Source organism: Cydia amplana, chromosome 25 (assembly GCF_948474715.1).
Source record: "Cydia amplana chromosome 25, ilCydAmpl1.1, whole genome shotgun sequence".
Classification (NCBI taxonomy): Eukaryota; Metazoa; Arthropoda; class Insecta; order Lepidoptera; family Tortricidae; genus Cydia; species Cydia amplana.
Genome location: NC_086093.1, coordinates 7,350,998 through 7,377,604, shown reverse-complemented (window position 1 = coordinate 7,377,604; position 26,607 = coordinate 7,350,998). Strand labels below are relative to the sequence as shown.

The 26,607-nt window shown below is 38.6% G+C and overlaps 1 protein-coding gene and 2 long non-coding RNA genes across 4 annotated transcripts; 1 reads left to right on the top strand and 2 right to left on the bottom strand.

The window, feature by feature from the left end:
• Positions 1 to 1,882: 1,882 nt before the first annotated feature.
• LOC134659616 (uncharacterized) lies at positions 1,883 to 26,426 on the top strand. Of its 2 annotated transcripts, none has more exons than XM_063515295.1 (5): positions 1,883 to 2,301; positions 22,058 to 22,147; positions 25,263 to 25,345; positions 25,838 to 25,965; positions 26,284 to 26,426. In XM_063515295.1, the coding sequence occupies exons 1-5, from the start codon at positions 2,176 to 2,178 to the stop codon at positions 26,424 to 26,426; spliced, it is 570 nt and encodes a 189-aa protein (XP_063371365.1). In that variant the 5' UTR covers positions 1,883 to 2,175. The 2 variants fall into 2 exon arrangements, with proteins under 2 accessions (XP_063371365.1, XP_063371366.1); XM_063515296.1 differs by having other exon boundaries at positions 1,885 to 2,301; positions 25,275 to 25,345.
• On the bottom strand, positions 9,209 to 9,964 carry LOC134659645 (uncharacterized). The gene is made up of 2 exons (XR_010097826.1): positions 9,501 to 9,964; positions 9,209 to 9,417 (listed from the first exon to the last, which is right to left on the bottom strand). It is a non-coding gene; the product is annotated as an uncharacterized LOC134659645 (long non-coding RNA).
• Positions 18,320 to 19,189, bottom strand: LOC134659632 (uncharacterized). The gene is made up of 2 exons (XR_010097821.1): positions 18,612 to 19,189; positions 18,320 to 18,528 (listed from the first exon to the last, which is right to left on the bottom strand). It is a non-coding gene; the product is annotated as an uncharacterized LOC134659632 (long non-coding RNA).
• Positions 26,427 to 26,607: the final 181 nt, after the last annotated feature.

Below are 26,607 nucleotides of genomic sequence, written 5' to 3'. Positions count from 1 at the left end.
GTATTTTCCGTTGGTGGCACAGGCTGCCCTTTCAGTTCTAGTTGACTACGTTCTAACCATTTCTCCACTTCTTTATTAGTTTGAATTTCACTAGCTTCCGATTGTGAACTGTATTCTTCGTTTTCTTCATCCAATTGTGCTAGGTCCGCCGCTAGCTTTTTGTCGATTAATTCCATTTGTATACGCGCTTTCGCTTCTGCCGCTTCTAATTCTAGCAACTTCTTTCGGGCCACGACTGAAGAACGCGCAGAACCTGATGCTTTCGACTTTCGAGTAGATTTTATAGATGTAACATCCATTTTGCACTTTCCACTTGCACTACCCACATCGACAGTCATTGTTTTATCGAGTAGCTCCTTTTTCTTTAATTTTGCAGGTTCGTCGCTTTGAGTCGCTTGGCAAACTGGTTCCTGTTTCGGCGTAGGTATTTCCTTGTCAGCCTTAAGCTCTTTTTGCTTTTCTTCTTGTTTCTTAGCACTGCTTCGTGTGTTCACCATTGTTCGTTTCGGAGTCCGGATCATTCAGAATTCAGAATTCGGTTCGAAGACCAGCTTGTAGATGACGTGGTGAAATAATATGCAGGTTTTTTAAGTAACAATCGTAAGGGCGTTTGGACAGCGAGAAGCATGTGCCTTTGCGCGTAATTGCATTGATCGACTGACCGCTGAGAGCCAATAGCATAAATCCGTTTGTCCCCCTCCCCTGGCCGTTCCCCTCGGTCGCCCAGAACCGGCACATACCACTCAGACTTCCAGGCACCCTCCTTTTAATAAAATATAAAAAAATACAAAACAAATTCGCGTCGCTTACAACACGCTTTTACAATTTTTTCACAAAAAAATTCGCGCTCGCTGTGCTCGCGTTTTTTGCTGGTTGACCCTGTGAATCTACATGATAGCTTGACTGGTCAATGAATAGTCATTTAAACACATGGAAATTTTATCTCCGAAACGACTGTGCTAAAATTTTGAAAAAAGAAACACAAAATAAGTAGTTCTTTACCTATCGATGACAGGAAAACGTTTTAGAAATGTGCAGTCAAGCGTGAGTCGGACTTAATTACTTAGTTTTTGATGCTACGGGTTTTTTATAGACATTTCACTCACGTTTCACATGAAAAAATACATTGTTAAAAATTGTGTAATGTACGGAACCCTTCGAACGCGAGTCCGACTCGCACTTGGCCGGTTTTCTTTAAATGTCCCGGTCTGAGTCCCCACACATATGGCAACCCTACTCTAGAAGTCTAAGATACGAACGGAACTCTAAAAATAACGTTGCGCATGTGTGACCTTATATATGTGTTTTTATAAGGGTGGTATTCCATCTCTCCAGTTTGTCCAATCTCATAGCGTCTCACTCTCTCTCAAGCAAAATGTGAGACAAAACACGTTGGACAAAGAAATTGGACAGGTGGAATACCACCCGAAAGTGAACTAGGTGAAGGCAATTGCCTTCCAGATTCACCGACTCCAATTATTTGAGCGGGACGGATTTCTTGGCTACGAACTGTCCACTTGTCTCCGTAATTTCATTTTATTTTCTATTTAATCTGCTTTAATACTATATTTACTATTAGCTTTTATTTACCTTGCAATGTTTGTATGCATGTTCGAGCTGATCTGATGATGGGCACAGGTGGCCATAAGAATTCTGTGATTAAAACAACGCAACCTAATTGTGTTTGTTAGAAATGTTAGAATTGTCTCGATGAGTATTAGTTGCCGGTTGAAAGAAAAGTACAGTCAGCGACCAAAGAACTCAACTATATTTTAATTTTGTAAGTTTTATTATGTTGTATTTTTTTTTAGTTTTATGGTTTTATGTGGCAATTTATTAAATATATATTTATTTTTAACAAAGCAACTAAAACCAAGGAACACCTTGATTGTCAGCGTTAGTCATATTATTCAGCAGACCGGCATAAATAACACGTTTAACATCAAAGTTCACGTTTATTGACGCACGCCATCACGCCCCATCGATGCGTCTAAAAATACCCGCGTCTTGCAGTCTATCGGTTTCCGAACGCACCTCCAGTCTGCTGGAAGCCGCCATTGCAATCGCAACTTTGCCGCGCTTTTCGCAACATTTTCGTAAAATACTTTTTTTATTTCAAACAACTGAAATTATAGTGTTATTTAAATTTATATTGAAAGGTGAATTTTTTGAATAATGATGGTGTTGAAAATGGGCTTGAGATTGCCGCCTATGATTTTATTGGTATTTATTTGTGCGGTCATGGCGAAGGATTCGGCGGAAATGACGGAGCCTGTTGGAGAGACTAAACATACTGCTAAGGTATTTTATTTTATTTCATTTTTTATAATCTTAAAATTTATTCAGTTTAAAATAATAGGTATTTTTAATTTAGAATCTTCTCTTCTTCTTTGGCCAACCCTCTTCCCAGCTCATCTGGGGTCGGGTCTGGGGGGGGGGGGGGGTATTTTTAATTTAGAATTTTCACAGTAAATTTTAATTCGAATTTAAAATATAGAAAATATAATAATTGTTTTAAACATTATTATTTTTGGCTAAAACCAGTAAAATTAATGCATGCACCGATTGCACCGTTAAGCATTAAACCGTAAAATCTAAGTAACAGTAGAATTATTTAGTAATTAGTTATTTAATTAATTATTTATATTAATTTCATCTAGTACCTATCTAGTATCTTTTTAAATATATTGTACAATAAAAAAAACTAACTTATGAAATACTTCTAACCTATGTTACTAAAATAAATCAATAAATTAACAGTAAGTATATGCAATACAACATTATTTTAAGTTAATGTTCTTGTTTCGCAAAATATTTCTTTACTTCAGAGAAAAACACTATCAAAACAACACCATCTGTAATATCAAAATCTTTCTGTAATTAGACACCTTTTATTTAAAAAAAACTTACTACGCAAATCATAAGTCATCACAATATTATCACATTATTATACTCGCAGAACAAAAAAAGCTTTTATTACGGGTGTCATAGATGTTTATGAGTATTACGCGGGCATAAATAAATGGAACATCGTTTATTTGAGGATTTATATAAATATACTCGAAAATAACACTGTCCTACGTGTGAAGGTCGAAAATTCGCTGAATGAATGGCTAAATGAGAATTGTAGAGCTAATAATATCAGGTGAACTTTTCGGCTTGGGCTGGTAGAGTAAAAAAAGTCAAAACTCATAAACATTTATTTGTCTAACATAGGTATCACTATGTTATGGATATACAATTATTTATTTATATACATAAGTATACAATTATTTATTTATATATGTCACCGTAAAATTGTAAACACTCGTCATATTATAATCTCGCTAGTTACATTATAAACTGACGGTAGGGAGCTAGGGAGATTATAATCTAACCTAACCTAACCTACGTTAGATTATAAACTAACAGGTTCACAATCTTACGGTGTCATATACATAGGTATACAATTATTTATTTATGGACTATGACTGCATGCTGTGCACAGTAACCATTAATTATCAAAATTATCCAATAAAAATTCACTTACACTATAATATGCTTACGGCTGGTTTTAGTGTCACGCGGACCGTCCGTGCGGATCGCTCCGCACCGGACCAATGTTTTAGAGTGGTCCGCGCGGACGACCGTCCGCACGGACAGCTTTCTCATACAATTTGGCGGTGCGGAGCGATCCGTACGGACGGTCCGCATGACACTAAAACCAGCCTAAAAAGTTCACCTGGTTGATCAAGTTTTCTCTCCAGTGGACAATAGTTAACAGCTTGTGGGCATGTAGGTAATGATTTGATTATACTTATCGAAATAAAAGGAGTACCTTTTTATAAGAATAAGGGTTAACCCGTGGAGCGCTGTAGTATCACACGTGTGACACTAACTCAATTTGGGTCGTAGCGTGTAGACTCAGACGTGTGTTACTACAGATCAATATGGGCACAGAATAAATAATAGTACTAAGTACAGAAGACTCACTCTAACGAAACGCGTCTGTTACGATCAGCAATTGGTCGCTAGGTGGCGACAGCGCCACGGGCGGTTTATGGCTTTCCCCAAAATTGGGGCCGGAACGGATGTACTTTTAGCTACCTGTAGCAAAGCGACGAACTCGCGGAGTGAGACACGCCTGATATGGGTCAAATTGCTTTGCATCAATTTGTTGTATGATGGTCGTTCGACGGGTTAAATATATAAAAAAAATTACCTTTATAGCCCTTAACTTTCGGGTATGTCTACAGAAAAGACGTTAACACAGTTTTGTGTTTGACCCATTTATGCGCAGACTCAGAATTAATTAGATAACGTTAACGTTTTAATATGTTTATAGTTTATCGTTAGGTTTAATGTTTTTTTTGTACTGTTTTAAGTAGAATTCTAGAGAAAAAACCACTTTTACGTTAACAGATCTAATTTTAATAAAACTAGGCAGAAAATGTCCCTATGCTACAAAAATAAAGTAAACTCTTTATGATTATCGCGTCGCTTGCTCTTGACCTAATATAATATGGACTGCTTTTTGGGCCACTTTTAGTAGTTTGTTGCCAAATCTATTATTAACCAACACGTTTAATTTTTCGGTTATGTTTTTCTTAAAACAAATATCAAAATGATGACGATTTGTAAATTGAATAATGTCGAGTGGCTTATTTGTGAAAAAAATAATCATTTATCCATAAATATAGCTGGCCAACCAAATCTTGTCAGTAAAAAAAGGCGCGAAATTAAAATTTTCTATGGGACGATATCCCTTCGCGCCTACATTTTTCAAATTTGCCGCCTTTTTCTACTGTCAAGATCTAGTTGACCAAGTATATATTTGATATTTTTATTCATTTTCATTTTAATTATTAATCCTGTAGCGAAAGATGGCAGTAAATTTACTGTGACCACAAAATTTACTATGACAATAACCCTCTATACACTTTTTCTTTGGTTATCCTTTCTTCATTTACTCTAGAAGGAATTTAATCAATTTCGAATCAGATTTTTCGTGAATTTTTCGGCGCAGGAAAAACATGACGTTTATAGGGGACGATATATCGAATACAAATTCACAGCATTTTAAGCAGCCGGGTAAAAATAACACGATAAACATTCCAATGCATATTTTAAATAAATAGAGCGTAGTTAATTGCAATATAAATAATCCACATTTAGAAAGAATTAAGCCATTAACTTCAATTTACGTAAACAATAAATATATTTATTTTCAGTCACGCGAAGGTGTGCTCATGTTTTTGTTGATTTTTAAATATTTCGAGAGTATTTTGGCAAATCGTTCGATGGCAGAGATCAGTGAGTACCATCGCCCACACTGTTAACTGACAGGTCGTGAACCTAATTACAAAAAGGTCCACCGATGGACAGTTAAGAATGTTGCTGTTTCTACCTACCACCGCTGGTACCACCATCACCAGACACTGGACACTGACATATTCGCTAGCGTCTGCGTAACTTACTTTCTATACGCAGACGTCAGCTAATATGTCAGTTTGACACTGGCTAGACAACGGGAGGCTCATTCTGTTTCAATTATTTGTTATGGTTTTGATTTTGTTTTGATACGACCTTGAAGATTGCTCACTTCGTCGCCGTCGCAGTCGACCAATCGCCGAGACGTTCATCATGATCGTATCAAAAACTGGCCAAGTGCGAGTCGTACTCGCGCATGAAGGGTTCCGTACCATTCCGTAATATCGAGCAAAAAACGGAAAAAAAATCACGAATGCCCATACACTCTGCAAGAGTTTATGGACAATTAATTAGTTTAATTTCCCTTATATACCTAAAGTCTATTTTTTTATTCGGTAGACTGAAATGACAGTTAATAGTATGAACATGAAATGTCATTTCATACTATTAACTGTCATTTCAGTCTACCGAATAAAAAAATAGACTTTATGTATAATATTATTATGTTGCCACGCCCTTGTAGGGTCCATGCTGTACCTAATCTAAGTTAACACCTGTAATACCATGGATTGCGATTAAATGATTATGATTATGATTATGATCACGTTTGTTTATTTTATTCTGTTATTTAGTATTTGTTGTTACAGCGGCCGCGGTAACAATTCATGCCTGTGAAAATTTCAACTATCTAATCCAGCGGTTCTCAATCTTTTTTTTTGACGGAACTCTTTTGGAAAGCGAAATACTTGATGGAACCCTACAATAAAACAATAGTTTTTAGAAGAAGAAGAATTTCTTTATTAATAAGCATAATAATTATGCTTATTTTATTATTCTATATTATTCTAAATTCTTGCAGAACCCCTGCAGGGGTGTCGCGGAACCCTAGGGTTCCGCGGAACACACTTTGAGAATGGCTGATCTAATCAATCACGGTTCATTCGATATAGCCTGGTGACAGACAGACAGACGGACAGTGGAGTCTTAGTAATAGGGTCCCGTTTCGGATCCCGGAGAGTAAAATCATAAGACACAGTTCAGTGAACTCATACGGAACGGTAGAATATCAATAGGCCACTACTTACCTATTTAGAATAAGAATTTTAAGAAACATTTTTACTGTCACACAAAAAATATGAGTACGAGTATCTAGTATTCTTATTGGCGTAGTACCTATGCCTAAAGCCCTTGCTACACGGTCGCCGACAAGCCCCTCAGACCGCGTGGCCTTGGTCTGGACGGACCGTGTAGACAGTTGTTTCCAACAAAATTTGACCAAAACTGACCAAGGACAGACCAAGGTCAGACGGTTAGAAGGCTTGTCGGCGACCGTGTAGCAAGGGCTTAACTATAATTTTCATAAAATAACTGATTAGTAAGACCAAAGCGATCCCATAAATGTTCCGCTACTTACTATACTCTTTGGTGTTCCGTGAACAAAGTTTTATACGGAACCCTAAAAAGTGTGCCACTAGTATTCGAACGCCCCCTCACGATATGAAATTGTCATCGCCTCGTCTTGTCGCCGCAATTTATCCTAAGTATTTTTACGAACGTAAAACTAAAATAGTGACCAATGTCAGGATTTTTTCTTGTATGACGACAATTGGTTTTGTATTTTTTGTAAATAACAGTGGTAAAAAACTCATTTATTTACAAACAAGATATATACAGTGGTATTACTAAAAGAAATTAAAAACTAGCTTGAATCTAAAATGGGCCCTTGAGGCATTGTACCAAGGATGCAGAATAAATAAATAACAGTCGTAAATTAATACTACTTACAAATCCAGAATGCACGTATCATTTTAGGTCTTTCGTAAGTAGGTATTGTGGCGCCACCTGTTTAAGATTTTTTGATGGACACTTTTTCATACACAGATAGTTCTCCTTACAGGAGCATTGAAACAAAAAAGCATTTTAAGTAGTTACCTACATTAAGCGCAAAGGGGACGATTTGGTGCGAATATACGTACTTATTTTTAAAGTTGCCATTCATTTGTTACGTAAGAGTCGTAAGACGATTTAGGGGGGGGAGGGTTCGGCCATGTCTTATCTTTTCTTATAAGGGGGTAAGAGGGGTTTTGACAGTTCTTATATGTAAGATCACAAAAATGCGCAAAGCTAAGATTATACTTTAAAACCCCATTGTTTCAGAGAAGTTCCCGTGGCAGATCTACTTTCTGATTGGGTTTTGTGTCCCTGGACATATCAAAATCGTATTTGAAGACGAATGAAAGAAAAACTTTAAAATAAAACAAAAATGGATTATTATTATCAAAAAATCTAAATTACTTACAGATTCTTACGTAATCATTATTAAACAGGCGTAATAAATGAATGGCGCCATTAGAGAAATCGTTGACATATATCTGTTGTCCCTTACGTACTAGACTTAAATGAGCTGTTTAAAATGTACGAGTATTATTATTATGGTACAAGGATCAAGCCATTACCTATTGACGTCACGAGCCCAAAGATCACAGAGTTGATAAACAGGCAGAGGTAAAATCGGTAAGACGAAACTGATTCCATGTTACGCCGCCGTGTTTACGCGCGACACGCACACATTTACAACTCTAACTGGGGCATGAATCTGTATTCATGCCCCAGAAATCCCAGAATCTGTATTCAAGTCAATGCTGAGATACTTAGATTATTTATTAGACGGATCTTTATTTTACCACACCATAGTCAAGCGACACGACTCAGGATAATCACAAGAATGAGTAGCGTAATCGACGAACCGCCTAAGTTCAATAGTTCCTGTGAATTCTGGAATCCTGAAAAATCAGAATATTGGACATTTGGTATTCCGGTATTGAAATTTGGTTTATCATTTTACAAAAAATGATGAATAGACGACTTAAACTGAGTTTTTTGCAAATATTTTGTTTAGACATAAAATAGTCCAACACATCTTTGTTCGTACAAAACATAAAACGATTTACGAACTACTCTAATTACATATAAGTTGAGAGCCAAGTTATTGTCTTAAAACTGTTTAGCGCTTGCGAAACTGCAGATTCCAAGTTCTCAACTTAGATTGCTGACGACAGAGCAAATTGTAACGACCCTTATTGGCTTACCCTATGTAACTCTGATTGAGGCTCAGTGAGCGGCCGCCAAGCCACTTTTTCCAACAAATCATTCTGTCTGTACCTTCTGCCTAAAGAAGTTCTTTGAACAACTAAATTATGGAGGGGGTAAAGACCCTACCAGAGTACAAAAAGAAAGAAATTAAGTCTTAACTAAAGGTTCGGGCGCCTGGCACAAAGCACAGAAACAGATTAAATGACCAGATACCTCGTATGAGCAAAATAGTCTTTTAATACTAGGGAGGGCTAGGAGAGAAAGGAAACAAACTTATTGCCTTATAAATTATATTGTATCGAGGAGGCGGGTTACAATTAGGTTGACAAGTTATTGGTTTTGCAGCCCCACAGAAGGTGGTATCTAAATTTGAGCTAAATAAATCTAATAAGGTTTTTGAGACACATTGAATAAAGAAGGGTCACCGACCTGTGGGTGGGCACTACATAATACCCGCGGGATGCCTTGGGCAGAGGTCCTCACGCGGCACGAGCTCCACTGCGCGGAGTCAAAGATCGTAGAGCCCGGAAAGGATGTCATCAGCGTTCCCGCAGGTGTAGGCGGTTAGAGCTGTTCCGTCATCGCCGACCCGGGCGAGCACGTGGGGTACGGAGGTTAGAAAAGCATCATGAGCTCACTCGCCGCGATCTCATAACCGGCGCATAGCGGCGGGAAAATGGAGGAGACGAAGGTTCTTTTTTTTAAATTAAAAGGATTATAAGGGTTATAAGGGCTAACACGCCCCTTATCTGGAAAAGAAAAATGGCGCGAGTCAGCTAAAGTCGAACCGGAAAATTTAAAAGGAATCGCATTTTCCGAAAGACGATTGTGGAAATTGAGGAAAAACTTACGTTAGCCCTTCATTAGGTTGCCGGGGTTTGCCGTGGCGGCATTATTTTCGCCCCTAATCCATTCCTATAACAAAGAGGAATTCCATGTGAAATCTGGCGAGACCGAATTTTCATATAAAATGGAAATACTAATAGAAATCTACATACCTGAGGGACGGAGCAAACCTCCGGAACAAAGCACTGCCGGTATTTCACCAAAATAATGGAAATTTACAATGATTTTCTCGGATCAAAATTTTATCTGTTTTCCAATGAGAAAGCTGACAGTAAAATGACAAGACGGAATTCACATCGAACCATCGATAAGAAGAAATGTTACCAGATCCGAAATAAGAATGATTTTTGCTAACCAAAATGCTAAAATTGTAATAAATTTTGAACAATTTTTGACGAATATATTATTAAATATATTATCAAATATTGTCGGATCTATTTTTCCTAAAACAAAACTACCACTTGCGAAATTTAAACGAAAAGAAGAATTTATCAAATATGAAAACGTTTGAGACAATTTTAAAGGCATTGGAATGAAAGTTACCGAATCTGTCAAAGACAACGAAACTCAAATAGTTCGCTGTCAAACGTCAAAGTGACAAGCGAATGGTTGTAAATAAAACAGGAACAGCCTCTCATCTCTTCCCCTCATCAAAACGATCCTACGCTGAAATTGCCGAATCTGCTACTCCATCATCCTACAAGAAAACCGTTACTATCACCAGGAAACCCAGAGCTCCTCTTCAACCGGGATATGACAAGGTAGCCCATCAAGCATTAATAAATAGTTACAGAATCCCTGATCCTGTAAATGGTTGCGCTCTCCGCGAAAAGCCGAACGCAGACCTAGAGAATCATTTTGACAGTGCCAACTCTTTCTCTCCTCCGACTATCCGTCAACCCCAAAACGCTTTCCGCGGGAAAGCTCAACTAGATGACAAAATTCTAGATTCTCTTTTAACTACCTTGCTAATGCTCCTTAGTTTAGACAATTTACCGTACCACGCTGCTCCTAAAATAGAATCCCTGTGTGTATTGCTTAACAAAAGACTACAAGATGTGTACGGCAGTGCAATGGAATTCGCGTAGTATTTTAAACAAAAAATCGGAATTATCATTCCTTTGCAACAAATATAATCCAATGCTTTTTGCCATAAGCGAATCTTGGCTTAAACCCCAGCAATTCTTTAAATTGCCGGGGTTTTTAGCGCTAAGAGATGATAGGATAGATGGGTGGGATGGTTCCGCCCTTTTAATTCATAACAAAATCCCCTTCCACCACATACAAATTCCCGTTCACTCTAACGACATTTTTATTGTTGCAGCCAGCATTAATAATATTTCTTATGTCTCAATTTACATTCCACATCCTTCTATAGCCAATCTGAACGAATTCTACTCTATAATAAAGAATATTCCCAATCCGATTGTTATTATGGGTGATCTGAACTGTCACCATACGTGTTGGGGTTCAGGCACTTCTGATAGAAATGGCAGGTATTTACTTGGTTTATTGGATAAATTGAACCTTTGTTGTCTGAATGATGGCAGACCAACTAGACGTACGGCCCCAAATCAGTTTTCCTCAGCAGTGGATTTAACTCTATGTTCCTCCAATTTAGCCCCTCAATTATCATGGAATATCTCTTTACTATCTCACAATAGTGATCATTTCCCTATATTTATTTCCTTACCCGGAAACCTTAATCCTTCAGCCTCTCTTCCTCCGTTACTAAAATATAGACTAGGGAAAGCAGACTGGGATAAATATTCTTCCACTTTGGATGACAACATTCAGATCCTGTTCTCTGTCACCCACCCAAGCTTAAATTCTGCTCACGAGTCATTCGTCTCTGCTATCCACAAATCAGCAGAGGAATCTATCCCTCTCAAAAAACCCTTTGTCCGTCGTAATAATAAACCTTCTCAACCATGGTGGGACTCAGAGTGTTCTGCCGCGGTAAAAGAACGAAATAAGGCTGAATTAGAATACGCTAAAAATATAACTATTGAAAACTACATCAAGTTCAAAAAAATTAGAGCGAAATGTCGTAAAATTCTCTCAACCAAGAAATCTGATGGTTGGAACTCGTTTTGCGAATCTATTTCCCCCTCCACTCCCTCTACGACAGTTTGGAGGAATATACGAAGATTTCGCAGAGGCATTGCTCCTGTAACAGCCTCTGGATCGTCTCTCAACTGGACAAATGATTTTTTAAATAAACTAGCTCCTCCTACTGCTCCTAATGAGCTCGATATTCCAGCTACTTACTCTTTTAACAAATCGGACAATTTATTGGATAAGGATTTTAGTTTAGATGAACTCAAAACGGCTCTTGCTGCAGTAACTGACTCATCCCCAGGCTCTGATGGTATTGTTTACTCTTTCTTGAAAAAAGCTGGCCCAGCGTGCCTTAATTTCTATTTGGATTTAATTAATAAAACTTTTGAGTCAGGTGATGTCCCTGAATTGTGGAAGCTTCAAATCATTCTCCCTATCCTGAAACCGGGAAAAGATCCTGAGAACTTCAGCTCTTATCGTCCCATTGCTCTCTCCTCGGTTCTATGCAAGATAGTTGAGCATATGCTTAAAAACAGATTGGAATGGTATGTTGAGAGCTCGGGGCTTCTCTCGGAGACCCAATTTGGTTTTAGAAAAGGAAGAAGTGTTACTGATAGCCATGCTCTATTATCAACAGATGTCAGAATAGCTTTTTCTCAAAAGCAAGCCGTTGTTGCTGCTTTCCTTGACATATCCTCTGCCTATGACAATGTTCTTCTCCCGGTACTCTGCAGGAAACTGCGTTCCATGAGAATTCCGGAGAAAGTTGTTCTTTTCATTAATAATCTCTTATCAGGCAGGAAAATTTCATTAAGAGTAATTAACATGCATGATAATTCAAAACTTGTTTGGAGAGGTCTTCCACAGGGCTCGGTTTTAAGTCCATTACTTTACAGTATATATACCTCTGACTTAGATCAGTCCATCAATCAGCATTGCAATATCCTCCAGTATGCGGATGACATTGCAATATATTCGGCTCATAGGAACGTCGTTGATGCGACCCATTACATAAACAATTCTCTCGCCTCTCTGGGTCTTTGGCTAGAGGCCCATGGTTTAGACTTGTCTCCTTCTAAGAGCTCAGCTCTAGTCTTTTTCAGAGGCCGAAATTGCCCTCCTATTAATGTGTTTTTTCGTTCTCAAATCATCCCGGTCCATAGTAATGTAAAATTTCTAGGTGTTATCTTTGATTCCAAATTATCATGGATCGAACATATTAAAAGTTCAATTGGAAAGTGTGAAAAAAATTTAAATATAATCCGGGCCCTATCTGGCTCCTGGTGGGGAGCCCACCCATATTCTCAGAAATTATTATATAACGCCTTAGTCAGGTCTCTTCTCGATTTCGGTTCTATTATAATTGAGCCGTGTCGCAAAAAAGATCTTAAGAAACTAGATAGGATCCAATCTAAAGCCCTCAGAATAGTTACCGGTGCCATGAGATCTTCCCCCATTAGAGCGCTTCAAGTAGAATGCGCTGATCCCCCCTTAAAGATTCGTCGTCAGTATCTAGCTGATAGATATTTATTCCGTGTTGCTCAATTAGAAAACCACCCTATCTTCCCAAAGCTTCAAATATTACAATCCCATGTTGATGTGAATCGGTTATGGCTGAGAAGACCAAAACCAAATCTTGTTACCAGTCTAGTTAGATTAAATAATATTGAGGTTCCCTTAACTAAATTCTCTAAGATCCCCATTTATACAGTTCCTTTCGAGGCCCTCACGTTCCAGCAGAAATCAGTGAACATTGGCGTCAACCGTAGTTCGACTGACGTCAATGACAGATTCCTGTCTTCAGTAAGAACTAAGTGGCAGGAATGGGATTTACTCTTCTCGGATGCTTCAAAATCTAACAATAGTTTAGTTGGATGTGCCTTCATTCATGATAATTTGATGACAACCCGCAAATTTCAACTTCCCTCAGTTTGCTCTATCTTCACCGGAGAATGCGTAGCCATTTTGAAAGCAGTTAAATATATAATAGAACTCAAGGTGCCCAAATCGGTAATCTTTTCTGATAGTTTAAGCTCGATCCAGGCCATTACCTGTAATTCTATCAAAAATTGCTCAAAAGCCCCTATAATTTGCCTAATTAAAGAAGCTCTTTTTTCTTGCCACTTGTTAAATTTAGAAGTACAGTTATCATGGATTCCAAGCCACAAAGGAATCCACGGTAACGAAAAAGCAGATGAAGCTGCCAAAGAGGCGGCTACAAATGGTAGTAGGTCCTTTTTTAAATGCTTCAGTAAGGACTTGGACGTAGTTTCGTCATCAAAGCTACTTTCTGTTTGGTCGGATCTTTGGGTTTCTAATAACAAATTACAATTCTTTCAAATTCAAAAAAATATTTATCGTAAACCTTGGTTTTATAAACATAGGTTCAAAAAAAAAGTAACAAGTGTTCTGATTCGCCTTAGAATGGGTCATGTGTGCTCTCCGGAGTTTCTATTTAGAATTAATGTAAAAGGTAGCCCGGAATGCCAATGTGGGTATGGTGTAGGTACAATTGAACATATATTTTTCGAATGTCCGTTGAACCGTCTTTCTTTATACGATCTCTTGATAAAATTCAAAGTCTGCCTCCCCTGTAATGTCAAATCTCTTCTGGCTAGTTCTGAACCCAATGTATTAAAACTGTTGGCATATTTTATTGATAAAAATAATATAAGTCTATAAATATTTCTTATGTATGTTCAGCTATATATGTGTTTATTGCTAATGTTATATTATTAAAACTATTTTTATAAGTGTATAATTCTCTAAATTCAAAATTCTGGGCTAAATCATATTAGGTGCACTCCTCAGGTTGTCCTTATATTATAACTAAACTTGACATTGGCAAAGTGCCCTGGCAGCAAAAGCCATTCTAACAAAAAAAAAAAAAAAAAAAAAACAGGAATTGGGAATATTTTCTAATTTGGAAATAAATCTAAACAAATGTAGGCTAACTCATGGAGAACTTTATTAAATATGTGTTTAGTATGTGACGTGACTTATTGACACGTTACATTACCCCCTTTCTGTGAAAAATAAAAAATAGGAACTATTTTTTATGGAAGAAAACAAAAGCTAACTCAAAAATAACCGCTAGACTAGAACTGAACTGCAGAGCTTAGAGTTTATCAAGGAATACTTTGGGCGGAATACTAGAGTAAACTTATAAGAGTAATTATTGTAATTATAGGACATAGAAAAACTAAAGTTGAAAATCCTGTGACTAACTTTAAAACTTGCTATTATTAATGGTTCTACGGTACAAGAGGGAAAGAGTGAGAAACGACGGGCCTCAGCACCACCTATCAACAGTTCAATTCCGCTTCTACATTGATTTTAGGAGAATTGAAATTAAACAAACTTAAATTTAAGGGATGTAAAATGAAAACTAACCAATCAATTATACTCTACTCGTGCAGATGCAATGCATTAAGTTAACTAACAATTAGAGACAGTTGAGCCCCAAAGCCACTGTCTGGAATTACTAACATGCGAAAACGAGGTTACCACTAAATTTTATTATTTATGAAGAAACAAAATTTATAGTATACTAAGTTAAGGGAATTATAATACAGTTAGGCACCTCTGCCACTGTCTTATGCTAAGCTGACGTGCTGAACTATTTTAATTTAATTAGAGACTTAAGGTAATACAAAACGAGGAGATGATTAGTACAGTTAGGCACCCACGCCGCTGACTAGTTTCACTTTACATGCCAAATTAACCTACAGTTAAAGAAGAATTTGTTATTAACTAACAAAGGGGGTAGTGCAGCTAGGCACCATCGCCGCTGACTAATTTGGAAATAAAAGGGAATTTAGAGTGCAGTTAGGTACTGTCACCACTGACTATCGAAAAAGAAAGGAAATGGAATGAGTGTACTGTGACAACTCAAATAAACCAATTGTGACTGGCACACCACCACCAGCTTTCCTTACACAATGGAAGGAAATGAAATAAAATGTAATGAGTGTACTGAGACAACTCAAATAAACCAATTGTGACTGGCACACCACCACCAGCTTTCCTTACACAATGGAAGGAAATGAAATAAAATGTGATGAGTGTACTGAGACAACTCAAATAAACCAATTGTGACTGGCACACCACCACCAGCTTTCCTTACACAATGGAAGGAAAGGAACTAGCACTAAATAGTGTAGCCTTTTAAATGACCAACTTCGCTGAGGAAGTGGTGAGAGTAAAGTCCGAGTCCTTCCTCAGGGATCCAATGAGGGGAGGTAAAAGTCAAATCCGGGAAATATACTTATGCTAAATTTATACTAAACCGATCGGCCATCTAATTTTATAATTTTAATAACTACATTTTACTTGAACGAATAAATTAGGAATTTTTAGAGTTATCATGCGGAGAGAAAAGCTAAATTACAACAAAAGTTAAGAGAGAAATGGAAAAGGACTTCTAAACTAGAATAGTCCCTTTTCTGAACTTAGGAACTGGTTTGCACAGTTAGACGCCTCTTACGTCACGCTTCTGGCTGCGGTAGGGAAACGTATTCTACTACCCATCCCTACATGGGGAGAAATCCTAAAAAAGTACGAGAAAAAGAAAGTCCACAACATAACCAAAGAATTTACTAAGGAGAATCTTTACGAATGAAGTAATACTGTACGTTAGGTTCTATAGTATAACCGGCTTCCAGAAAACGTCGATGTATATTGCAACCGAGAACACAAGTAGACGCACCACTATCCAACAAGCCGGAATGTTCTACCCCGTTCACATGGAAAGTCAAGAAGGGTCTAATATCATCATCCTTTACAAACAACATAGGCGCTATCCTATGTAGGCCGGAATAAACTCTAATGAAATCTAAACACTTTTGAAGTTCTGACTTAATAACATCCGAGGAGGGTTTTAAACTGGGAATGGAATTGTTATCACGGCCGGCCGAAACACGCCTCACTTCGGAACGAAATGGTGTTCGACCGCCGTCTACTCGTTTTTTGGAGACGCTACTTTCGTCGGTTCAGTTGTGCCCGACTTACATATATCACAGGTTAGGGTGGTGACGTCCCTTTTTTTACACTTAAAGCAAATAGTGCCTCTTATTGTTTTACAATCCCTATAGTGGTGACCATTCTTTTCACATTTCAAACAGGTTAAGGGTTTAACAACGTCTATGGGATTGTATTTTCTAGTAGGCTTGTCCAAATTAGAGTTAGACGTACTTTGATGCTGTGAAGGTACAGTCATAGTATACGCATCAATTTCCTTACTAAGCCGCACAATAACATCCATATCATAAGTGGTTTTACCAACAAAGTGTACCATTAAAGACGGTAACATGTTATGTCTAAATATACCTAACAATACAGTTTCAGTTAACAGGAGGTAAGTTGAGTGCAGTTGGAAGTCGCTGCGCACCGGTGTCCGTGCTGTTGTGACCAGCACCAGGGTATCCGGAGAGTGTTATTAAATCTCCCTGAGATGGTAAAAATTGAAATTGGTCACCCGCACCACTAATGTGTCGTTCACCGGTAGTCATCGACTCCATTGAAGGATGAGAAACCCCTGGGGCAGTCTCAGGTTCTCGATCCCCATTGACCGACATCTTGAAATTAAATCAAACCGACTACGTGGATGTACAACAAGACAAAGTTCAAAGTTAAAAATCTAAAAGTTCCTCCAAAATAAATCCGAATTTAAAATTCAATTAAAGTTTCTAAGTCGAAAAATTTTTTTTAAAACCTTCACAAAAATTTAAACCACCCTGTATAACCAAAGGTCACAGTTGCCAAAATATTCTAAGTTCAAAATTTAATTTAATTTAATTACTATCAATCTCAATTTCAATCTCACCCTGTATATTCTTAAACGAGTATCACCCTGTATATAAAAAAGTTGTTGACCTGAAGTAGGTATTATACCTAGTCACTAAGTTTATTTTAATTGCAAATGATTAACTATTTTTTATATCACTGTATGTAAAACTTTAGTTTTTAAGTGGAAGATTTTTACAAAACAAGCTGTGGAACACACACAGGAATTCAAGAAAGATAAACACAGTATTAAACAATACAATAAACAATATACCACAGGTGTCTCAAACTTAAATTCAAAGGTACAATATTCTAATGAAAATTAAATTCCCGCTAAGGCAATAAGTTTGAAAAAGCAAGAAAAAGTCAAGTCCCTGTTCGCGACGACAAATATGTAACGACCCTTATTGGCTTACCCTATGTAACTCTGATTGAGGCTCAGTGAGCGGCCGCCAAGCCACTTTTTCCAACAAATCATTCTGTCTGTACCTTCTGCCTAAAGAAGTTCTTTGAACAACTAAATTATGGAGGGGGTAAAGACCCTACCAGAGTACAAAAAGAAAGAAATTAAGTCTTAACTAAAGGTTCGGGCGCCTGGCAGAAAGCACAGAAACAGATTAAATGACCAGATACCTCGTATGAGCAAAATAGTCTTTTAATACTAGGGAGGGCTAGGAGAGAAAGGAAACAAACTTATTGCCTTATAAATTATATTGTATCGAGGAGGCGGGTTACAATTAGGTTGACAAGTTATTGGTTTTGCAGCCCCACAGAAGGTGGTATCTAAATTTGAGCTAAATAAATCTAATAAGGTTTTTGAGACACATTGAATAAAGAAGGGTCACCGACCTGTGGGTGGGCACTACATAATACCCGCGGGATGCCTTGGGCAGAGGTCCTCACGCGGCACGAGCTCCACTGCGCGGAGTCAAAGATCGTAGAGCCCGGAAAGGATGTCATCAGCGTTCCCGCAGGTGTAGGCGGTTAGAGCTGTTCCGTCATCGCCGACCCGGGCGAGCACGTGGGGTACGGAGGTTAGAAAAGCATCATGAGCTCACTCGCCGCGATCTCATAACCGGCGCATAGCGGCGGGAAAATGGAGGAGACGAAGGTTCTTTTTTTTAAATTAAAAGGATTATAAGGGTTATAAGGGCTAACACGCCCCTTATCTGGAAAAGAAAAATGGCGCGAGTCAGCTAAAGTCGAACCGGAAAATTTAAAAGGAATCGCATTTTCCGAAAGACGATTGTGGAAATTGAGGAAAAACTTACGTTAGCCCTTCATTAGGTTGCCGGGGTTTGCCGTGGCGGCATTATTTTCGCCCCTAATCCATTCCTATAACAAAGAGGAATTCCATGTGAAATCTGGCGAGACCGAATTTTCATATAAAATGGAAATACTAATAGAAATCTACATACCTGAGGGACGGAGCAAACCTCCGGAACAAAGCACTGCCGGTATTTCACCAAAATAATGGAAATTTACAATGATTTTCTCGGATCAAAATTTTATCTGTTTTCCAATGAGAAAGCTGACAGTAAAATGACAAGACGGAATTCACATCGAACCATCGATAAGAAGAAATGTTACCAGATCCGAAATAAGAATGATTTTTGCTAACCAAAATGCTAAAATTGTAATAAATTTTGAACAATTTTTGACGAATATATTATTAAATATATTATCAAATATTGTCGGATCTATTTTTCCTAAAACAAAACTACCACTTGCGAAATTTAAACGAAAAGAAGAATTTATCAAATATGAAAACGTTTGAGACAATTTTAAAGGCATTGGAATGAAAGTTACCGAATCTGTCAAAGACAACGAAACTCAAATAGTTCGCTGTCAAACGTCAAAGTGACAAGCGAATGGTTGTAAATAAAACAGGAATTGGGAATATTTTCTAATTTGGAAATAAATCTAAACAAATGTAGGCTAACTCATGGAGAACTTTATTAAATATGTGTTTAGTATGTGACGTGACTTATTGACACGTTACAAAATGCAACTGCAGAATTATCGATATATACTTATATCTTCTTTTTTTTAGACCGATTATAATAATATATTATATATATAATTTATATACTGCATTATTTATAGAAAAAGAAGTAGTAACCTTTAATCTTAAAAGAGCATTTTAAATGGTCCAATACCGGTATTGATTCCGGTATTAGGGGTGGCGTCTCCTCTGTCACATGGCAATGTCAGTTACCAAAATACAACTCCTGACCAACTCTCGGTGGACTTCGGTCCCCAGGCACAATAGGTATGTACCTGCCTAGAGAGAGTACTCTCAATTATGTATCTAGATAAGGCTCTACAGAGGCAATTTACTCGGATTTCAATACGAATATATCCGGTACAAGAGGTACGACTGGTACGAGAATTACGAGATACGTTTGATATTGGATGCCCTAGCTTGCTTGAACCCCATAAATGAGTGTGAGATCAAAACACGGCTTGTCACATAGATGCCATAGTTTAATCTTGAGCTATCTTACAGTCAGCAGCAGAACTTGCTAAGCGGGCGAAGTGTTCAAAATGATCTTGACGCGACTTTATTGTTAAGAGAATAAGAGCGTGTCAAGGTAATTTTGAACACCTCGCCCGCTTAGCAACTTCTGCTGCTGAATGTACCTCTGTGTATCTTTCGACTCTGTATCGGAGTGTTGTTTTTGGCAGCTCCAGCGATATTCGAGAATTAATCGCCCAACGCAGGTGTGGAGTTAATTTCTGCATTCAACAGTATCCATTCATGTATAAGTTTGGATTGAGACATATTTCGTTTGCGCCTTGCTTTAGTGGTCGTATTGGCCACACCACCCGTAGGTATACACCTCACCTATGTGTTGTAAAATATAATTAACTAGCGACCCGCCCCGACTTCGCACGGGTTAACAAATTATACATAAACCTTCTTGAATCACTCTTATCTATTAAAAAAACCGCATCAAAATCCGTTGCGTAGTTTTAAAGATCTAAGCATACATACAGACAGACAGGCAGACAGCGGGAAGCGACTTTGTTTAATTATACTATGTAGTGATAGTGATAATTATTTATTGCACCAAAAAAATACAGCAATTAAGCAGAATAATTCATACTGCTTACATATTAAAGCTTAGAAATAAACTGAAATAATATTCGATGTCCTCGAGTGAAGTTTCAGTAGCTTAGTTGGCAGCGCGATGGGCTAGTAGGTAATCCAGAGTCACGAGTTCAAGTCTCGCCCGAGACTGACTTTTTCTACTTTTAAAATACGGTATATTAATATATACCACGTCAAAGTCATTAAAAGCTAATATTTTGCTTTTTCTACGGAGTTTGCCGGCCGGATATTCGGCCGAATACGAATATTCGGCCGAATATTCGGTTGGGCTGAAACTGCCTAAAACGCTGAACGAGTTCATTCAGGTCCGCGGTCTGCACTCATAACGTGTTTTTGACCCTTCTCCATAATAATCATAATTGTTTATTGCAACCATGATTTATGAAACGACGAAACATCTCATACCTGATCGCGAAGTGTATCCGCGCTATTTAACGGACGGACGTTAAATTGTTTATTCGGTATATATTCGGCAGTTAGAACCGAACTATTCGGCCGAGTACGAACATTGAAAAATACGCCGAATATGCCGAATATCGAATAATTATCGAATATTCGGCCCATCTCTAGTTTAAATTCGACGTCTAAAGATACTTAGATTATTTATTAAACGGATCTTTTATTATACCACACCATAGTCAAGCGACGCGACTCAGGATAATCACAAGAATGAGTAGCGTAATCGACGAACGGCCTAAGGTGGCCTAAATTAAGGGGCCCACTGATTACCATTCCGCCGGACGATATCGGCCTGTCAGTTGTTCGGAGCTGTCAACTTTTTGTTCCAACTGACAGGCCGATATCGTCCGGCGGACTGCTAATCAGTGGGCCCTTTAGTTCAGCAGTCAGCAAAGACATGCTTAATTAATTTAGTAACTTACGGGCCGATACGGAACTGCACACCGACGTTGCAGTTGGCGTGCAGTTCCCATGCAAATTGCAGTCGGGCAGCAGTCCGTCTGTATCGGTCCTACGACCCATAATGAGGGGGCCTATCTGTCTCTCTATTGCTCTTCTAAATTCGAGCGATAGGGAGGCTGACAGAGAAATTTAGATTTTTGTTTTTCACGGCCCTCAGATGCGTTGTCAACATATAGCTGGTCAATCAAATCTTGTCAGTAGAAAAAGGCGGCTAATTTGAAAAATGTCGCGACGGATATCGCCCCATAGAAAATTTGAATTTCGCGCCTTTTTTACTAACAAGATTTGCTTGACCAGCTATACCTCAATTTTTTTTCTCCCCCGTCGTCTGTATTACTTGATCGATAAAACATATAAAGAGGTTAAGGTCATAATGAAAATGTTTCCAATCAACTTTCCAGCACCCAAACATATTGGCTCGTATCTCAGCCCTCTCGATAACTTCGCGATCTGGCCTGGAGCCAGGCAGATTATTAATATTTATGTATAACGCGTCTGCGGTGAATTAAACGCGTTACTGCTTTTTTAGCGCGGATTACAGATTGCAATGATTCAGCGAACTAAATGATTTTGGGGTTATTTGTGTATTTTAGGCGTCTTGGGGTGATTCCGATATTCCTTACTTAGGTACCTACCAATATTATTCAAGTGAAAGTAACTCTTGTCTGTCACCTTACCACGCTTAGTTGAACCGATAGACATGAAACTTGGTATGGAGATAGTTGGAGGCCCGGGGAAGGATAGGGTAGTTTTTATCAATCAATTCAATCATTCCACACATACAAAGTCGCGGGCAGAAGCTAGGTATTCATTTGTTTTTATTTTCAGGTCAACACTGGCGCCCCCCTGATGTTCGCCGACGAACTAAAACAGACCCTGGAGAAGTACCTCTTCGGGATGTGTCCGAGCGGCTACAAGGTATGTTTACACAGCTTACGAGGATACATTATAGTGGTGATTTAGGGTTCCGTACCCAAAGGGTAGACAGAACACTATCTAAGACCCCGCGCTGTCTGTCTGTCTGTCACCAGGCTGTATCTCATGAACCGTGATAGCTAGGCAGTTGAAATTATCATAGATGATGTATTTCTGTTGCTGCTATAGGAACACATACTAAAAACTATAAACATTTAAGTGCTCCCATACAACAAACGTGTTATTTTTTTCCGTTTTTTGCGTAATGGTACGGAATCCTTCGTGCTTGATCTCACTTGGCCGGTTTTATTCCATTACAAACGTTCTCTACATTTTCCTCTCTGGATTTTGGCCCTAGATGAGTAATTTTTAGGGTTCCGTATTTTTATATAAGTTCAATAATACCGCGAATACCGAAAATCGCAATTTGACTGTCAGTACGTTTTCTTTTTTTGATATTCTCGTATTAGCTATAACTTTCATTTCTCACATTTATATTTCAAAGAAACCATGAATTCTGTAAATAGCTTTTTCTCAAAAATGGACGGCAAAGTCGACGTTGCCGGTTAAAAAATAGGTCGCGAAGTGCGTAGTTTATGGTCATTCAAAAAATTAAAAAGTTAAAAACATTGCAGTCTCGATTTCGGGACTGCAATGTCGCATACAAATTCCATTATTTAACGAGTTCCAAACTTTTTAAAACTTCAAATGGCCATATCAAATGAAGGCATAGGTCCCTTAAACAGCCAAACAGATGATCAGCACTAACACTACACACTACACACACACACACACACACTAGGGTAGACAGAACACTATCTAAGACCCCGCGCTGTCTGTCTGTCTGTCACCAGGCTGTATCTCATGAACCGTGATAGCTAGGCAGTTGAAATTATCATAGATGATGTATTTCTGTTGCTGCTATAGGAACACATACTAAAAACTATAAACATTTAAGTGCTCCCATACAACAAACGTGTTATTTTTTTCCGTTTTTTGCGTAATGGTACGGAATCCTTCGTGCTTGATCTCACTTGGCCGGTTTTATTCCATTACAAACGTTCTCTACATTTTCCTCTCTGGATTTTGGCCCTAGATGAGTAATTTTTAGGGTTCCGTATTTTTATGTAAGTTCAATAATACCGCGAATACCGAAAATCGCAATTTGACTGTCAGTACGTTTTCTTTTTTTGATATTCTCGTATTAGCTATAACTTTCATTTCCCACATTTACATTTCAAAGAAACTATGAATTCTGTAAATAGCTTTAACGTCGTGTTTAATGGTCTGCGGTCGTTCTGGAGTGTTTGCAAATGTCCGCATTTATGGCTTTATAATGGCCGTTTCTAGTTTATTTACACACCGTACTGAACTATATTTCAACAAAACAGTAGCTGTCAATTGTTTTATGGGCTCTACATACCTTGCAACAAATTGTTCCACAACTTACAACAGGTGCTTAATAGTGCGACATAAAAAAGTAGAAATTAAATAAAATGGAACTGAAATGGTATCCAGATTCCAGACGGGACTGAGGGCCTACCGCGAACCACGTTCGACGCGTTACCTCCCTGTCACACTTACGTACGAATTTACAAGTGCGACAGAGAGGCAACAGGTCGAACGTGAATCGCGGTAGGCGCTCTGATCAAATCAGTTGATTCGATCAGAAATGAAAGTGGCGTCAATTTCCAATATTAGATTTATGGTGATATTGTAGCCGGCTAACTAGAGCGGTAGAAAATGAAACTAGGTTATTATAGTAAAACAATATAATATTAAAAATATGTACAATAAAATAAAGTAATTTTCGTCAGTACGTGAGCCTAAACCAATAAAATATCGTCACTGGCCTTAACGTTCTTGAATCCCGATCTTTGTCGAACCGAACGATAAATTCTGGCCGCGGGTGCTACCGCATCCGATGACGTAGGCTTAGCAAGGTCCACGCAGAGCAAAGCTTCAGCAGCAAACATCCATAAAATAAGCAGCAACAGTAATACCTTAAACTTAAAGTAGTAACTAGTAGTAACTTAACTTAAAGGTAGAAGAAAAGGCTGCATTAGTGGCAGCCTTCGTATCTAGGTTTTAATACAAATCATAAGCATCGAGTCTTATTTAATATGTATTTAATAAATAAAATCAAAGTTGTGCAATTCGCAACAGAATTCCAATAGAATATTGATGAGAAAAAACAAAAGACGGGCGCATGGCTTAGTTTTTATTTTTTACAACCGGCCAGTGGGCGCGGTGGCTGCACTATGCAGGTTTGCCATGTTACAATATTAAAGCCCTCTAAATTGAAAAAATGCCCCAGAACGAAAATACTGGCCCCACAAATTGGTATTCTTGCGTCTGCACCTCATTTTATCGGTAATATCGGTCATTATCGGCGGTTGAATTCGGCGAGCCAAGTTGGTATTTGCGTCCGCACCTCCTGATTCGATCGGGCAATTGAATCAGATTGGCGAAAAATTGACTAATCTGGATACGCCTTTAAGAAATTTCCATACTCAATTGTTGCCATGTTTATCGTGACGTAAACTCGTTACGCTTTTTTTTCCGGTTAGTTTGTTGCCGGTCCCATTTGATTTAAATCCCCCCTGGATTTAAATCTTCTCGAGGCAGAGGTCTAGCGTTGAAGCCGGTGTAGTTTTATTTGATGTTCATAAGCGCATATGCCTAGCCTAGGTAGGTACTTGAATAAACTATCTTTTATCTTATCTTATCTTACCTTTCGCCTACCCCCATCCGCCAAGTCCGTACCGTGCGATAGAACCTCGTTCCAAAATACTCCAAATGACATAAACATAACAATAACTGTTATTTCTTCTATTGACGACTGGTCTGGCCTAGTGGGTAGTGACCCTGCCTGTTAAGCCGCGGTCCTGGGTTCGAATCCTGGAAAGGGCATTTATTTGTGTGATTAATACAGATATTTAATTTTGTTCGTGAGTCTTGGGTGATTTCTATATATTTATGTATTTGTAAATTATAGATATCGTTCGTTGCCTGAGTACCCACAACACAAGCCTTCTTGAGCTACTTAGTCCTATGATATTTATTTTTATTTATTTATTTATTCTTCAGTAGAGCTGAATAACCAAATGTAATGTAGTATCTTTCGCAGATGCCTAAGCCGAAGAACGCCACCACTGTCAGCTGCGACCTTGACACGGAGCAGCAGGACCTCGCTGGAAGGTACGTTATGTCTCTAACACAGAATACGAGTATTAGATAGAAGTCATAGAAGTAGGGTGAATAACTATTAAATTACCTAAAAAAAAAAGCCGAAAGCCAAAATTTTTTTGCATCGGAGGTTAAAAAGGTAGGCTAAGATAAAAGTCTTAACACACTACCGCACCGCAGCGCGATCTTGGTGCGCCGCACCCATAAGTGAGAGCGAGAAAGAGATATCTTTTACTCGCTCTCACTTAATGGGTGCGGCGCACCGTGACCTTGAACGGTGCGGGAATGTGTTATGGCTTTAAAATTGTGACTCTAGTGCTGTGCGCGTAGTTTTTCTCTCGTTGGCGAGATGAATAATTTTATGTTATACTCAGCTTAAGTTTGTTTGCCTCTTATGCCTTGCAAGTAAAGTTGAAAACCTCTCTACGGTCAAATTTTCCAGTTTTTTAAAATATCGTTTACTCGGGTGGTTGTTGTTTACAACAGTTAACTTCTCTTCAACAGATTAGCGGCCCTAGCGCTCCGAGCACATTCGGCCGGTCGCGGCGAGTGCTCGCGGCTCGGCGTCGCGCTCGCGAACACGTTCGGCGAGCTTGCTCGTACTGCTGCGAACAGGCACGCGCTTAATCAAGGTATGACTGTCGACTGTAACCACAGAATAAGTAATAGTATTATCATACACAACGGCCACGCACCGCCCCGCCCCGACTCGCATTACCTCGCCCCGCGACTGGCCGCGACATGAATCTGACGGACTTCTGGCGTACTCTCAGTATAGCGACTTACCCACACATACACAATGATGCGTGTACAGACGTGCCGTGCACACATCTAAAATGATTTTTGATGTATGGCGTGTCCGCCCTGCGCTACATAGTAATTCAGCCCAAGTGTTATTCTATCGAACTTGCTAACTATTTTACAAAATTCAAATAAAACTTTGTCCACAGCAGCGACAAACGACGCTAACAAGAAGCGTAAGCTCTCAAAGAGCCAGAAAGCGAAGATCCAGGCGAAGCAACGGACCGCGCTGGCCGTCAAAAAGAAGGCTGCTGCCTTAGCCGCCGCGGCTGCTGCCAAAATGTCCGCGTAGATAGGCTTTACTTTAAATAATTATTACAGTACATATGGCCCTATTTTCCCGCACTAGTGAGTAAAATAGCACTCTTCGTGTGTATGTCAAAAGTTTAAATATGTACTGTAAAACGTGGTACGATACACGTGCGAATAGGTAACTCGCAACTCGTGTCGATTTAAAACACTCTCTTCCGTTT